The sequence below is a fragment of the Stenella coeruleoalba genome (assembly GCF_951394435.1).
Source record: "Stenella coeruleoalba genome assembly, chromosome: 7".
Classification (NCBI taxonomy): Eukaryota; Metazoa; Chordata; class Mammalia; order Artiodactyla; family Delphinidae; genus Stenella; species Stenella coeruleoalba.
In genome coordinates, this window is record NC_137153.1 from 47,897,010 (window position 1) to 47,913,969 (window position 16,960).

Genomic DNA, 16,960 nt, shown 5'->3' on the forward strand with positions numbered 1-16,960 from the left:
TGGAAGGTAAGAAAACCGCTGTGAGCTTTGCCTCCTTCTCACTCTGCCACAGTGACCATTAACGTTCTGGAAAGTGGCCGCTCCCCAGCCTTGGTCCTGCAGTGGGAGCCATGGGAGCAGAGTCCCCCACCCACTCCTATCCACCCAACGTGAGCATGGTGCATGAGCGAGACCTTCACCTTACAGTTTTAAGCCACCAACTTCGGAAGATTGTTTCTGCAGCGAAACCTGTTAGTCACCCAGCTGACTAGAACTTGACCTGCCTCTACTGCCCACAACTTATTTTAACTAACATGCTGTGCTACCTTCCAGGTAGAGAATGATGGTTGTGTCTTCTACCTGGTGTAAGGAGAAGGAAAAAAAGGTCATTATCTCCAATGACTGGAATTGAGATTCCCCAGGGCGCAGTGAAGACTGAGATAAAAAGAAGTGAGGGGAACTTCTATTGACAATTTACTCAGAAGAGAAAAACAGTTAATGTTCTGATGTATTGTCTCCCAGGCATGTTGAATGAACACCTTGCATAGATTTTCGCAAAGAAAGCTCTACTTAAGGGAAATTTTCGTAATAGAATTTCTGGCTTGGAATTGTTTACTCTGCTTCACGGTCTCTCTCTGGTTTAGCCCATTTTCTTACAGACCTCACAACGATAACCTTCTCCCTTACTAATCAGCCCACAAGATGGTCTTCATTTCCAGTCTACCAGGAACCCAAGGATCTTGGTTGGATCTCCCCCAAATCAGAGCCTGAGACAAGGACTCGAGGGCAGTCAGTTTCTTTGGGAGGTGATTGCAAGCAGGAGTGAGAGAGCAGGCTGACTGAAAGGAGAAAGAGGAAAGGCCAGTATAAAGCTGACTCATACCTACCAGCCAAGGTCACTGTGAGGATAAGAGGAGCTAATATAATTGAAGATGCCCAACACAGCTCCTAGCACATAATAGGCACTCAATAAATGTGAATCCCCTGCCCTCCGTCTCCTGTGAAAGTTCTGGAGCTGTACTAGACGCTGAGGCAAACCAGCTCTAAGGTCCTTCCAACTCTTCACTTGTGCTTTCCTTTGGGTTTCTGGTGAGGACTCTACCCCCAGTCTGAGTAGCAGTGAGGAACCACTTCAAGTGAAAACCTGATTTAGCATCTGCTGAGATAAACAGAAAAGAACGCAGGAAAGCAAAAAGCCAAGGAAAGGGAATGAAAGTGTAATTCAATTTTATAAAAAAGGAGATTTGTTCTTCTGGAACGTTGGGTGGAAATCTTGCTGAGTGACCTAGCTGTCATAAATCCTCTCTGGAACAAAGTAACACAGGAAGGAAGGGAAAGAAAGAAAGGAGGACGGGAAGAGGGAGGGATAAGGGGGAGGGAAGAAGGAAAGAATAAATAAAAGAAAGAAGGAAGGAAATTATCCAGCAGGGACTCTGCTGGGAATTAGACCGTAAGACTCAGGGCCAGTTTAAAATGAAACTTTCCTGAAAACCTTTCAGAGAGATGTGTTTCCTCAGAAGAGCATCATCTGGGCTGTTCAATGCCCAGGGCAAGTCTCTTTCATCTAATTGGACATGAAACACTATCACATTTGAGGTTGGCTGGAGGCCATTGAGAAATTAAATAATTATTCAACCCAAGAGGCTTTCCAGATGATGAGGTAGCTCCTTAGGAGGAAATTAAATATTGAACAGTGTATCACATCTAATTGAAATCTTGAGGAAATAGGGTCCTGAGTAGGTAAACATCTGGGGGCTAACGTAAGGCAGAATGAGTGATGCCCTCAGTTTTGTGTTTTGCCTTTTGCCTTAATTATGATGTAAAAAGGAAAATCTTGTTGATTTTTGATGCCAGGAGGGCAGGGGTTGGTTGGGAGAGGTTCCTCCACGCACCTTCCGTTTGACAGTGGAAAGTTTACTTCTTTCATTTCTTTGTACAGATATGCAAGGAGAGCTGAATAGTCACAGACGGCTTCTTGGTTTGCCATACAAGGCAGTTGGGAGTTAATGACTGACTTATCAACCATGGTAGTGGGTAGGCACTGAACACAAAGGTACTGTAGTGATTTCCCCCCTTCAAGAGAAAGTCTATTTGAGACCCTTGCTATGTTCCTGTTTGGAAGAGGGAAGGGGGTTGTGATCAAGTTTGAAGCACCCATGACACAGCAGCCTCTTCTCTATCTTCCTGTGCCCTTTTGTATGAATCACTGTGAAGCACAACTTCCCAAATCCACTGAGCACACAACGGTCTGATTTTCCCACTTGAGAAAGGTCCTCAAATCTTACTCTTAAATTGACTTTGGGGATCCAGACTACGTACGGTGTCCTCAGATAAGACTACATTAGATGCTGGTGTTCGTGGCAACTCTCCCTCCTTGGATCATATCTAAGCTGACCTGTTTAATGGTGAGACAGTTCCTCTCAATTACTCAAAGTGCTGAGGCCAACCACAAGTGTACCACACCTGGCTTGTGTCAGGCCACAGCAAAAACGTCAAGCTTATGTCCTGAGAAGAAGAGTCCCTCACTCAAGATTCAAATGATTTAAAAAACCCCAAACCCACAGTCTATTAGGAAGATCTGAAAGAGTATTGGGTCACTGTGAAAAGTACAAACAGATCTTAAAAACAGAAAGAAAGATCACAGTCTCCTTTCAATAAAATTGATGTTAAAACGACTTAGGAAAGAATACGCACTATATTCGTATAGAGTTGCAGGTAATTGTCCATTATGATTCCAAACTGCATCTTTGTTTCAGCTGCACTGATATAACTCTGAACAGTATCATAGGTTCTTTCCAGTCCTCAGACTATGACCTTTCTATGCTTCAGTCCCACTCCTATAAAATGGGATTGGTCTAGGGCTTCCCTAGTGGCGCAGTGGTTGAGAGTCCGCCTGCCGATGCAGGGGACACGGGTTCGTGCCCCGGTCCGGGAGGATCCCACATGCCGCGGAGCAGCTGGGCCCATGAGCCATGGCCACTGAGCCTGCGCGTCTGGAGCCTGTGCTCCGCAACGGGAGAAACCACAACAGTGAGAGGCCCGCGTACCGCAAAAAAAATAAATAAATAAAAATAAAAAATAAAAGGGATTGGTCTAATGTGGATTTCACCGAAAATGACTATAGACATCTAGTGTCATTATAAAGATAACATGTGTAACATGGATTCTTGTCATGGTTCGAAATTGCTTGAAATATTGGGTTGGCCAAAAATATTCATTTGGGTTTGTCCATAAGATATTACGGAAAAGTCCGAATGAACTTTTTTGGCCAACCCAATATATACATTGTTTGAATTACCATTATTTCAGTGCTTAGGAGGAGCCATGCACATTTCTTTCCAGGACCCAACGTTCATTAACATAAATGCTAGTACTACAGATCCCACAAAGTTTTGAGACAATTCCTCCAACCTTGTGACTAGTCAGAATTTTGAAAACAAAATCAAAGTAGGTAAGCCGGAAGTGCTCCTTACTTTTGATTTGTTACGTAGACACTTAGATTTGCAAACTGTCTTTGCTTGGGATGAAAGGAAAGACTCTGAGAACATCTACTGTTTGTTAGTAAGCTGCCTGTAATAATCGCAGTTAGCGGCACAATGACACTGGGTAATCAGACTCGGCCAAAATGAATAGAATTTTCCCAAAATTTTACCTCTCACCAGATCTAACTGGAGTAGCCCTTGAACTCTGAGTTCTGCTCTGCAGAGCAACATGATTATGGGTCTAAGTTCATCAATGACTAGGCAAACATGCTTTCTCCATTTTTACTCTATTGCAATCTGACTGTTGTGACGTTGCTATGGGACACCTTCCCGATATCCCTTCGCTTTTTTGGTACCCTCTCAGAGGAAGCTGTGACGAAGTGGTTTGGCAACAGAATCTTTCTGGGACTTTTCTCACACGTGATTGAAGACCAGCAGGGCTTTCCTCTTCCCAAGAATGTATAAAGTGTGAACTGAAAATGATGAAAAATAAGTTGCACTGACTTGAGCAAGGAATGTGAATGTTATTCACCCTGTATCAACCTAACCAGAAATAGTCTCTTTTTGTTCCCAATTCCAGGAGATGTCATCCCAAGGGATAGTGAGTCTTTTGGATTCAGTGTGGAATATAACACATGCTGGGTGCTGGGATCTCTTACCCTCAAGGGGGAGGGGCTACACGAGGGTGGTGTGAGAACGACATGCTGGAAAGAAAAGAAGGTAGTGTTTTCGAGCACTTATCTGTCAGCACTTACAGTGACAGGCACTCTGCCAAGCACGTTACATGCAACCCTTCACTGAATCCATACGATTACTTATATTACTTACCCCGTGTTACAAAATGAAGTAGCTGACTCAGAGAGATTAGACACAGCTAACATGGATCTTTCAGACTCTGAAGACTATTCTCTTAATTACCATGCACCTTGTCTGTCTATAATTCATCCTTCAGATGATCCTGGCTTCTCTCTTTTCCCAAGAAAAGCTTGGAAGTGAGATTCATGAGTGGTCCCATCCAAATTCCTCAGTCTTGTCCCATAGGAACCTGGAGAGGATTATCTGAAACAGCTGAAACGCTGACAGCATCATCTGGGACAAATGCACCCTTGTGGCCTTTTCCACTTAGGTATCAGGACACACAGAACACTAATGGTCATGAGACACAGAATCAATGTCCCAGTTTTACTAGTTGTGTAATCTTGGGTGAGTCACTTAATCCTTCCAGCCTTAGTTACTTTATCTGTGAAACGGAAGTGGTGAAAACCATACTTGTCCGAAGGTCGGGAATGGACGGTTGCTCTCATTATCCATTTTTGCCCTCTTTTAGAACCTTTTGAGTCTCAGATATTTGAGTCTGTGCCCTGGACTCAAATTTATAGGTCCATGATTGCCCTTTTATAAGGCAGCAAACAGAGTTAACAGTCTAATGAAAACATTATACTCAAAAGAAAAGTTGATTTTTCTCTTCTCAAAAGTTCATTTTTCTCTTCTACTTGTTGCCTTTTGAGTTACAGCTTCAGACATTACTTTGGAAGCTCCTTGAGGTGATTTTTCTCCATTAAGCACTGTTAACAGAAATCATTAAATCCCTTTGCTCTCTAGCCTAGCTTTCGGGATCCCAGCCCTTATCCTCTAACTGCATGAAAACTAGCTGTATCTTGGTTTCCAGAGCACACCTAGCATTTTCTCCCTTCTTGTGTCCTTACTGCTGTGGCTCCCTCTAGCTGAAACAGCCTTTCCATCTGACTGCAGCAAGGTCCACCGTCTTAAGTGCAGCTCAAATGCCACGTCCTCCCTGAAGCTCCCTACCATCAGCTCCACCCAGAATGAATCTGTCCCATCTCTATGCTCCAATTAGTGCTATTGCTATTTGTGTTTCTCTTGTCACTTTTACTAGACTGTAAGCATCTCGAGGGCAAGAGCCAGGGTTGCCCATTGCCATGTGATAGTGGCGAGAAAGTGTGAGGGTTATGGCCATGGGCTTCAGTCACACTGCCCAGTCTAAAACCTGCCTACATGATGTACTAGCTGCATGACCTTGGGCAAGTTAATTCAAACTTTTCTAGCCTATAATTTCCTCACCTGTACCTACTACCTAGGGATCTTCTGAGTATTAAATGAGATATTCCATGTAAAGTGTTTAGCAAGTACCTGGCATATTGTAGGCGCTTAATAGATATTAAGTATTTGCAATGCCTACAGTGAGGTATTTTCATTAATTATTTCAATATATATTTATTGAGTGCTGTATTAGTCTGTTCAGGCTCTTGCAACAAAATACCATACCACTGAATGACTTAAAGAATAGACGTTTACTTCTCACAGTTCTGTAGGCGGAGAAGTCAAAGATTACAGTGCCAGACAATTTGATTCCTGGTGAGGAATCTCTTCTTGTCCTGCAGATGGCCCCTGCTCACTGATGTCCTCACATGGCAGAGAGACAGCAATCTCTGTCTTTTCTTTTTTCTTCATGTAAGCCACTAATCTCACTATGAGGGCTCATCTAACACTACTTATCTCCCCAAGACCACATCTTCAAATACCATCACACTGAGGATTAGGCCTTCCACATATGAATTGGGCGGTAGGTGTGGGGGGGATGGAGATGGGCACAGAGTGGGTGACAACAATTCAGTCCATAGCAAGTATCTATACATTTTCTATACTTTTATTGAGCTGGTCTAGGGATAGAGCAATAAACCGAACAGAATAAAAACCTTTGTCTCATGGAGTTTATATTCTGCTGGAAAGAGTAAGGCAGTGCGTAGAGGGAATAATTGCTGTCATAGATGTCCACTTCCTTATCTCCCTAACCTGTGAATATGTTAAGCTACAAAGGGGAATTAGGTTGCAGGTGGAATTAACATTGCTAATCAGCTGACTTTAACATAAGAAGATAATCCTGGATTATCTGGATGGGTTCAGTGTCATTTCCCCATAAGTAGAAGAAAGGAAGCAGAAATACAAGAGTGATGCAATATGAGAAGGATTTGACCTGCCTGTGCTGGTTTTGAAGAAGGAGAAGAGGGGCTATGAGACAAGGAATGCGGGTGGCCTCTAGAAGCTGGTAAAAACAAGGAAACTGATTTTCCCCCATAGATTTAAAAGAGGATTGCAGCCCTGCTGCCACCTTGATTTTAGCCCAATGAGACCTAAGTTTGGACTTCTAAGTTCCAGAACTGTAAGATAAATTTGTATTATTTTAAGCCACCAAGTTTGTGGTAATTAGTTACAGCAGCCGTAGAAAATGAAAACAGGCAGTGTATATATTCTATATCGCATGGCGATAAATTCTATGGAGAAAATTGGAGCGGGGAATGTGGAGAGGGAGTGTTGAGGGTGGCAGTTGACTGTAATTTTAAATAGAGCAGAAAGGAGGGCCCTCTGGTGACTTCTGACCAAGACCTGAAGGAAGTGAGGTAGTAAGCCTTGAAGTATCCGAGTAAAGAGTGTTCCTGGCAGAAGGCACAGCAAGTATAAAGGTAGGAGCTTACCTGGCATTGGTGGGAACCAAAGAGGGCAGTGTGGATGGAGCGGAATTTGTGATGGGGAAGGTAATGGGAGACAAAGTCAGAGATATAGGGGTACTTCTTTGTGCTGCGTTTACTCTGAGTAAGAAAGGAAGGCCCAGGAGGATTTTGAGTTGCAGAGTGACGAAAGGCAACATACATTTTAAGGGAATTACACTGGCGGCTGTATTGAGAATAAAACAAACGCAGGGCAGGGAGGAAGCACAGGGACCAGGTAGGAAGCTATTGCAGTATTCCAGGCTGCAGGTATTTGTGGCTGGACCAGGATGGTAACTGTGGAGGCGGTGGACGGAGGTCTGCTTCTGGATATCTTTTTTTTTTCTTTTTAATTATTTATTTATTTTTGGCTGTGCTGGGTCTTAGTTGCTGCACGTGGCGAGCGCAGCAACTAAGAGTAGGGGATACTCTTCGTTGCGGTGCGTGGTGCGTGGGCTTCTCACTGCGGTGGCTTCTCTTGTTGCAGAGCACGGGCTCTAGGCACGTGGGCTTCAGTAGTTGTGGTGCACCAGCTTAGCTGCTCTGTGGCATGTGGGATCTTCCCGGACCAGGGCTTGAATACGTGCCCCCTGCATTTGGCAGGCGGATTCTTAATCACTGCGCCACCAGGGAAGCCCCTGGATATCTTTTGAAGATAAAACCAATGAGTTTTTCTGATAGAGTAGAGGTGGAATAGAAAAGGAGAAAAGTCAAAGAAGATTCCACGGGGCCTTAAGCAACTGAAAGGTTGGACTGGCCCTTCCCTGAGTTGGGGGAAGACAGCAGTGTGAGCAAGTCTGACAGGGAGAATCCATTCAGTGTGGGTGAACTTTTGATATCTGAATCCTCTCCCTCCCCCATTCTTTTCCTTCAGAGTACTTTTCCAGACGAGCAAAGACACATACACATAAGGAATAATAGCCAGTGGGAAACAATATCTACTTCACATCATGATGGGGCCAGTTTGCTGTACAATACAGGGCTCTGATAAAAGCCAGATTGGAGAAGAGATGTAGCCCAAGATGCTATAGATTGAATGTTTGTGTCCCCCCAAACACAATTCGTTTGTTGAATTCTAACCCCCAAGGTGATGGCATTGGGAGGTGGGGCCTTTGGGAGGTGATTAGGTCACAAGGGCAGAGCCCTTATGAATGGGATTAGTGCCCTTATAAAAAAGGCCTGGGAAAGCTTCCTTGTCCCTTTCTGCCATGTGAAGACACAGAGAAAAGATGTCTATGAGGAAACGGCCCATCATCAAACACTGAATCTGCCAGTGCCCTGATCCTGGACTTCCTAGCCTCCAGAACTGTGAGAAGTAATTTCTACTTATAAGCCACCCAGTCTACGGCATTTTGTTTTCGTAGCCTGAATAGACTAAGAAACAGGACCAAAGAAGGCTTGAATTTAAAATGCTGGCCCTTCAGAGCAGATTCTGAAGGTTGAGCCATCTTCTTCCAGCCACCAGGTCACAGGCAGGGAAGCTAGATCAAGGGTGGGTGAGAGATAGGATGTGATTCATTATATTGACCCCACTCACTGGTTAAAGTTACCGAGGAAATAACGAAGGCTTCCTCCCAACCACCAGGTTCACCATTTCTCCCCACTGAACGGGCCACTAAAGGGATGAAGTGGGATGAAAGTTCTCTTTTCCCTACAGGCAAGGCTGAAACCCAAAGAGAGAGGCAGAGACCCTTCCATTCATGCTTATTGATTAGAATCCAATTCCTTATTGGCCCTGCACATGCCCTGCTCATCTGCGCGCTGGAGCTTGAACCCTATCTTCGAGGGCAGAAGTTGGATCTCAATGTTCGACTTTAATTTCTGAGACAGGAAGCCTTATTTTTCCTCTCTTCTTGACAGAACAGAAAAGACCACGTAATGAGAATTCTGGGGCAGGCAACAGCCTCTTCCTAATTAGAGACAAGTGAGTACGAGAGGAGGACTATTAAAGGTAAACTAGAGTAATTAAGAGACACTTCTACCCTGATTGTTATGGATGATGAAGTGCTGTCTGATTGCCATGGAGCCCAGGAACAAAAGGAACTTGAAAGCAGTGAATGGGGTTTGAGACAATTTGGAAACGAGATTGCATGACTCAACAATGAACAGAAACATTGCTTAGTGGCTGGGTTTTTGTATCTGACCATTTTTTCTTCTCTTGTTTGAGTTTTATATTCACAATATTCATTATCTTTGCATTGCCAAATGACACAGAATTAAATCATTCAATCCAGGGTTGATATCATTAGACCATGACTATTTATTAAATATTTCTTATAATATCAGAATTGACTTGATATTGCAAAGGATGGGTGTGATTTTAGAGGGTCTCACTTGGTGGTTGTGGAAACAACTTTTGCGGGAGGGATGTTTTCTCTGTGTATTCTAGTTTCTACTCAATATATTTCCATACTTCTTTAAAGTGTGTAGTAAGAACTGTAAAATGCAATACTTAGTCATTTGGTACTTCTCATTCAATGTGCACTAAGATGCTATCATACGGGGAATTAAAAGATGTGGAAGACTCATTCTTTTCCTCAGGAAGCTTATATTTAATGACTCCTACTATGAACTAGGAATACTTTCTATGTTTACTTTACCCTTTACTACCACCCTGCAAGGTAGATACTACAAGGTAGAGGTCATAGACCAAGATCACACAAATAGAAAGTGGCAGGCTGTGGGTTGGGCTTCGAAGTCCATGCTCTTTCCATTACTCCCAGCTTGCTCTAGCAAATTGCTAGAATCTCAAAGTATTTTCCAACGACTAATGCTCTCCTCAGTCGGGCAGTCCACAGCATTTTTCAACAAGTCAGAAAATCCTGGAGAAGGTAAGCAATTTCCTCCTCTCTAGGTGCCTTGGATGTGGCCCTGGTGGACCCAGAACGCACCCGTTCTGATCTGATATCCTACTCCCCGCCCTGGCCACAGGGTCAATGTCTTTTCCGCAAGGCCGGGAGCCCTGCTCAGACTGTCCATTCCCCACCTCTTTCCGGAGGGAAGATGACCCAAAGGCGACCTAACGTCCCGTTCCGACGGAGCTGCCATTCCGCGGGCGACCGCCAGGGGGTCCCCGCACGCGCGTCCGCATGGTAGCCGCGCGCCGGGTGCCGGTGGGGGCTGCTTTGGAGCGGCGGCGTCTGCAGCTGGAGTCCCGCGCTCGCTCGCCCGCGCGCTCGTTGAGACCGCGCGCGCTGGCCCGGGAGCCCCTCGCTGGATTCGCGAGCGTCGCCCCTCCTGCCCCGAGCTCATCCTCTTCCTCTCGCGCCGCCTGCAGCTGCCCCGGCGCGGGGAGCCGACAGGGCCCCGGGGCAGAAGGTAAAAACCCCACGGTGAGTGAGAGCTCGCTTCAAGCGAGAGGAGGTGGCGCAGCCCGCGGCCGCTCGCGCCGGGTCGCGCTGAGGAGGGTAGAGGTGCGGGGCGCACCTGGGGGCGGGTGCAACAGGAGGGCGGGAGGCGGCGGACCCCGTTTCCCCGCCAGCCCTTCGCTGGCTTCCGGGGCTGGAATCCGCGTCAGACCCCTGCCCGCGTCTTGGCTTCTGGCCGGCTCCTCCCGCGCCCTTCCCGGGTGTGAACAAGAGTCCACCCCGGGCTCCGGGGCCTTGACTTTAAAAGATCTGTCAAAAATATCGATCTTCTTCGGGGTACAAGTCTGTCCCCGAATCCATCCCGGGTTGCAGATGACTGCAGGGTGCGTGCGGGGCAGTGGGTGGCGGGAAGACAAACTTTTACAAAAGTGCGCCTGGGCAGGGGGACCACGTTTAGGGCGTCTTGATATTGAAGGAGGAGGCTCGGCTCGGGTCTGCGAAGGGGGACTCCGCTCCATCGGCGAGGTCGCCCCGGGGACTGTGGTTGCTTTTTGGAGGGAGAGGGTGTGAAAAGGACGTACAAATCCTGCCGAACCCCTGGGCCAACAACTGTCAAATATCTGGAATCCCAGCCCCTCCCTTTCCCTGCACTGAGGAAGAAGGTGGAAACCCTTCAACTTTCCTTTAATTGCCCCTCCCTGCCTTTGGACCCCCCTGGAAGGGTAAAGGGCCGACTCCCGGCGCCTGGCAAGTAAGTACCAGAGATCCCAAACTCCTCAAGATCCCCCTTCACCCACCTTCCTGACCCCTCCCAGACGTCCGCCCCGCAGGGACCACGCGACAGAGCCGATTGAGACCGTGGCGAATAGCCTTTTGTTTCTCCGCGTTTCCCCTATTGTTTGCCTTTCTCACATCTGGCGGGGCTCGGGAGACAAGGAAGCCCCTCGGGTCCTCCTCCCCCCGCCTCCACACCAGCCACCCGGCCAGCTCGCGCCCGGGAGCCCGCCTGGGGAAGGAGAGGAGCCCGACCCCAGCGGGGCCGCCCCACCCGGGCCTTGCGGTTAGAGGGCGGAGGGAAAGTTGTTCCTTCCCCGCCTCCTCGGGTGCCTGTGGCCCTGGGCGCATTTCTCAGGTCTTATCCCCAGCGCGCCGAAGAGCGCAGGTCGGGATGGGTGCCTCTTTCGGCAGAGAGTGGAAGCGAGGTTCCGCCCCAGTCTGGGTGTCCTTTGCTGGGTTCCAGTGGATTCCGATCTCCGCCTAAAGGCGTGTGGCCGGCCCGCTGCCAGGCGGCGGGACGGGATCAGGGCACTTCTGGTAGGCAGACAGCTTTAAGGCTCTGAGGTCTGCGAGTTTCCAAGGGTTGAAGGGCAGGCGAGTCGCCTTAAAGAGAATGGAGATATGCAAATAACCTAGGAAGCCTCGAGACTTTGTCTAGAAACAGGAGTGAAGTGGCTTCCTCCAGAATGAACCTGGAGTTCTGTCTTCGCACAGGGCTCCAAGTGTAAAGTCCCGGTCCCCTCTCGGGATTTAGGAAAAGCGGACCCGGAGGACCCAGTGCAGACGCTGCCAGGGCCGAGTTCACGATACCCAGGCCTTGTGAATCGGTGTCTGGAGACAGAGTTCTCCTGTGAGTGCGCCTGTGAGATTATAGTGGCCCTGTTTCTCTGCCTTTCCTATCAAGTTGTTTGCTTACACATGGTGCTTATTCTTAATGACTGTGGATTATTAAAGAACTAGGACTTACCACCTGAAACTAATATAATATTGTAAATCAACTATACCTCGGGGGCGGGGGCGGGGTGGGGGAAGAGCTAGGGCCGAAGCACAGTAGACACTCTGAGAGGGCAGGGCCCCCAGCTGGTGCCCCTAGAGTCGGTTAGACTGTGAGAGGAGACTGTCTGTATACCTGTTGGAATCTATACCTGCACATAGTCTTACATATACTGGTGTCAGCCTTTTCTGTCTGACTGACACCCCATCAGTCCCCTTCCAAGGAGACTCAACTACACCCTTTTTTTATCCTCCACCATTTGATCCCTGCCCCAAGACAGGGGAGGGAGGAAGCTTCCATCTGAACACTCGTGACCGATGTACCCACTCAAGCATTTTAAGTAGAAACTGCACACTGGCCTCTGCCCAGTTCCAGAAGTTTTCCCTTTACTGGACTTAGAACTTTTGAGCTTCCATTTAATAAAGAAGAACAAAGGAGACTAAGTCAGGAGAGTGGACACATACAGCACTTTCTCCAGTGACTTCTGAATATTACCAGTGGGAACAACAAAAGAAAGCAAGCAAAATCTTTGAAGCATCAGAAGGCACTTTACAAAGATTTCATTATGAAAGTGATCCCCAAGGAAGGATTCCTTTGAAACTAGTAGCAGCAGCAGCAGGAGAAAAACAAGAAGGACCTGAGTTGCTCAAGAAGTGTCTAAGGGCGTCATTAACAAAGTGAAAGGGCAGTGGCTGTCCCAGTCTACTCCAGTAAGGAAAACAGGGTAATTGCAGTGAAAGATAAGCTTGTACAGTTTCTTTAATTTTAGAATTAAAAGAAAACCCTCCCCAGCATTGTAGAAAAAAACCAGAAAATACAGAGAGGTGAAAATTAAAACAGAGGAAGGAGGGATATTATAAACAAGGCTCCATTAAACAATCTTATCCAGGTATTTCCTTGGAATAAATTTCTGGAGATAGGATAGCCAGGTCTAAGGAATTAATGTACTTTTTAAGGATATTTAAGATGCCATATTGTCCCATAGGAAACTTTTGCCAGTTTAACCTCTCCCCATCAATACACAGGAGTTTTTTTCCCTATACCCTATACCCCACTGATAGTCTATATTATCACTCTTTTTTATCTCTGCCAGAATGGTGGGAGGGGCGTATCTTATTGTCTTCTTTTGAATTTATTTAATCATAAATGGGATTAAACATTTTTTCATATCGCCTGTTAGTATTTCTTTGTGATGGTGCCAGTTTGTGTCCTTACCTATTTTTCAGTGAGAGTGTTCTCCTTTTTCTGACTAATGGTGCTCGTAATTAAAGCATCCTGTCTGACTCCTGCCCCTGCCAGTACAATCAGACAATCTTTATTGACTGGAAGTGCCAATTCTCTTCCTTCTTGCATTGCAAGCATTTAGCAAGACTGCAACCATAACTTGCTGAAGTAACTGACACGGTCCCAGTGGAGTTACAAGGGAGACCATGCAAAGGCATTATTAGAGAAATTCATGGAAAATATTAAGTGTATACTTTCTGCTCAGTAGCTTGCATGCCCTAATTCCTTTATAGCTTGTAATGCTTTTTTAAAATTTAGAACTACTACTGATGAGTTGTTTTTTCTAAATGGATTATACTAACTCATTTTATTGTCTGATCCTTCCACTGATAACCAGTATCTAGTTCTTGTGCCTTTAAACATTTCTTCTAACTTTTGGACTGAATTTGCCTCAATTTTATCATAAGACTTTCTCAGTTTGACTACATTGTTGGAGCCCTGTACTTGGATGAATCTTGAATCTGAACAGTTTAGCAGCGTGCTGTTAAAGTAATATCAGGAGAAGCCTTCCAAGAGCTGAACCGGGTACATTTCACCCTCTTTGATGCATTTGGGTAGCCACAGTCGCTGTTAATTCTTGCTTGAAGATAGATGGTTCTGAAATGGGGTAGAGGAGAGAGAGGAAGAGAAGATTCATTTCAGCTAGAAGATGAATTAATACAGATGAAGGACCACACAAGAAAATTTAAGTAAACAATCTGGGTAATCTAGGTACAAAATAACTTTCAAAAAGATAAAGTCTATTAAAGTGTCATGTATTATTAAATTGATTTAACAGACAGAAAGTGGCTTTCTAATTGGGAAAATCCAATCTGAAATTCTTCCATAGTCTGACTGTAGACATTTCATTCCAGGCAGAAAACAAACAAACAAAAAACAATGAAAGGCAGATATTAAACTTTTCTGTAGCATTTTCCATGCCTTTAGATATAAAAATCACACTGTATGCATTAGGAATGAACAATGCTCTCTGCATTAAATCATAGGCATCTAATTCAACCATCCAATATCACCATGGATCTTCACTCTCTTAAAATAATAAAATACCAAGCCACAAACTTTGTATCATTTTAACTAAACCAAGTTGAGAAGCAAATGGGCCAGAAATTTCAATTTTTTTTTTTTTAACAGTAGGGAGACAGGAAGGGTTTTAACTCTATGGGAGCGTGTATAAGCTCTTTTAACGTGCTGAACTTTCCTAGAATAAACAACCTTGGCAGCAAGAGGATTAAGTCATTGAGGTGTTCCATTTTTCAATATTCTCTGATCCGTGTCCTCTAGCCATTGTTTTGGTGGAGTTCAAAGGTGAGAGACAGAGCAAAGCAAGTACGAAAGAGCAAAAGGAAAGAGGAACAGAGAGTAGAAGGTGGAGGGGGAATCCTCCTTTAAAACTGTCTTCAGGACTTCCTAACAAGACTCTTGGTCACCCAGGAGGTGGTTAGCATCACTTTCTTTCTGCCAAACTTCAGAAACAGTGAACATTACCTAAACCACCACCAATCCAACCGAGGGGAGCCTTGGAATAGCACAGTAATCCTTAAACAGAGGATGAAGGAGGAAGAGAAGGAAAAGGAGATTTTGGAGAGAAATGGAATTTGAATTCTAAGAATATACCTTATTTCCTCCTGAGTAGTGCTGTGAATTTATTAAAGAAGTAGAAGCATCTTCTGATTTCCACTCGGACGATCTCCCAGGCGCAGTGACTGTATTTCTTATCTTTGAGGAACCTGTCTATCCTGTTGAAATACCTCCTCAGCTCTAGGTTTCTCAGCTGGGGGACTGGAGTTCCTGACTGTGTCCGCTCATCCTCTGCCACCTCTCTCATGTCTTCGTTTTCCTCCTCTTCTTCCAAGCATTGTTCCAGGTATTGCAGCTGTTGATCAAGTCCGATTTGGACTTGTCTCAGGTGTTTCTCTTCCCAAGTGGATTTGAAGGTGTCTTGAATGAAGATGTGGAAGGCCTGTCTGGACATTTCATAGAAGGCCTCCTTGATGTCCCTCGTCAGAGGCTGGGTGTGTGAGAGGATCTCTTGGGGCAACTCAAAAGCTTTGCTTTCTCTTAGACACTCTATAGGAAATGACTTGCTCATCCTTCTCAGAAGGCTCAGATTTTTCCAGGTGACTCTCCTCAGGTGAACATTCAGCAAGTTACAGTCCAGAGAGAGGATGCCGGTGACAAACAGACCCATGAGGCACACCGGCCACATACACTTTCTAATCACATCGGGCTCGGCGCTCATTGTTTTTCCTCACCCCCTTAGCTGAAAAATCCACAAGACTCAAGGTTGACAGTGAGTGAGGTTTTAGGTCTTAAGTATTACTTCGTGTGCCTTTTATACACCTGGGTATCTTCAGTGGGGAGGAGTTTTCTCATTCGTCATTTTATGGTACTCAGGGTTTCAGCCCCTTTGCCTCTGAGGCTTTTTTTGACTTTGGGTGACTACATTGACTTTGGAAATGCAATCTTTTTTTTTTTTTTTTCTTTCAGAGAAGTGAGCAAAGCATTATCATTGTGTTATCTTAGGTGCCTGGGTGATCCATCCCAGTACTATAGAATCATCAGAACCAGCCTGATGCAGACTGTTTCAGAAAGAACTGAAAACTGGGACTCTATACACTTACTTACCTAACACTATTACATAAGAGCGAGCAATCCTCCAAGGAAATATTTTTACCTGACCCTGTAGCCGAACATCTTCTCTCATTGAGTTAATCATAGACGTTGACAAAATAACTATGATTATTTGATTGCAAGACCACTGGAACATAACATAGGTTAGGTTGTTTCTAATCTTGATAAATTAAGCTTTTTAAAAAATAATTAATTAATTAATTTTTATTTTGGCCACATTGGATCTTCGTTGCAGTACCTGGGCTTCTCCTTGCGGTGGCTTCTCTTGTTGCGGAGCATGGGCTCTAGACGTGCAGGCTTCAGTAGTTGCGGCACATGGGCTCAGTAGTTGTGGCTTGCAGGCTCTAGAGCGCAGGATCAGTAGTTGTGGCGCAAGGGCTTAGCTGCTTCGCGGCCTGTGGGATCTTTCCGGACCAGAGCTCGAACCCCTGTCCCCTGCATTGGCAGGCGGATTCTTATCCCCTGCGCTACCAGGGAAGTCCTTAAATTAAACTTCTATGTTTGGATATTTTCTCTTTTTATTTGACTTTTCTGGGCCTCAAAAAAGATGAAAAACAGAGTGGGTCGTTGAGCATGGCACTTATCACAGAACAGACTAGGCCAGCTTAGTTTTCTGTTGCCATTAGGAAATGTTGAAACTCTCCAACTGTCCTGTCCTTTAGTTAAACCTGAACCAGTGCTTACCACCCCTGCATAGCATTTTGTATGATCTGATCTCTTTCTTAGAAGTTCTCCAAAGGGTTGTATATTGGGGAATATTTTTCTGCCTCATTAACTTCTCTCTTGTAGTATCATGCATTTTTTTTTTTAACTTTTAGATATGGTTTAGACAGTATTTTAGAACTTTAACTTAGCTGTCTTTCCTTCTTGTTTAGAGGTTCTGCATGCTGGAAAATTTTTGTTTGTTTGTTCCTGTTTGTCTTTGAGGAGGTATATGAGTAGGTGATCACCCATTTTAGCCAAGCTAATTCCCACCTGGATCAGTATTACTGTGGTAAT

General features: G+C 45.3%; 1 protein-coding gene across 1 annotated transcript; it reads right to left on the reverse strand.

Annotated features, from left to right (window-relative positions):
• Nucleotides 1–14,897: 14,897 nt before the first annotated feature.
• IFNK (interferon kappa) lies at nt 14,898–16,395 on the reverse strand. Its single transcript, XM_079926732.1, has one exon. It carries the CDS (start codon nt 15,567–15,569, stop codon nt 14,946–14,948), a length of 624 nt encoding a protein of 207 aa, XP_079782858.1. The 5' UTR covers nt 15,570–16,395; the 3' UTR covers nt 14,898–14,945.
• Between the last annotated feature and the right edge of the window lie 565 nt (nt 16,396–16,960).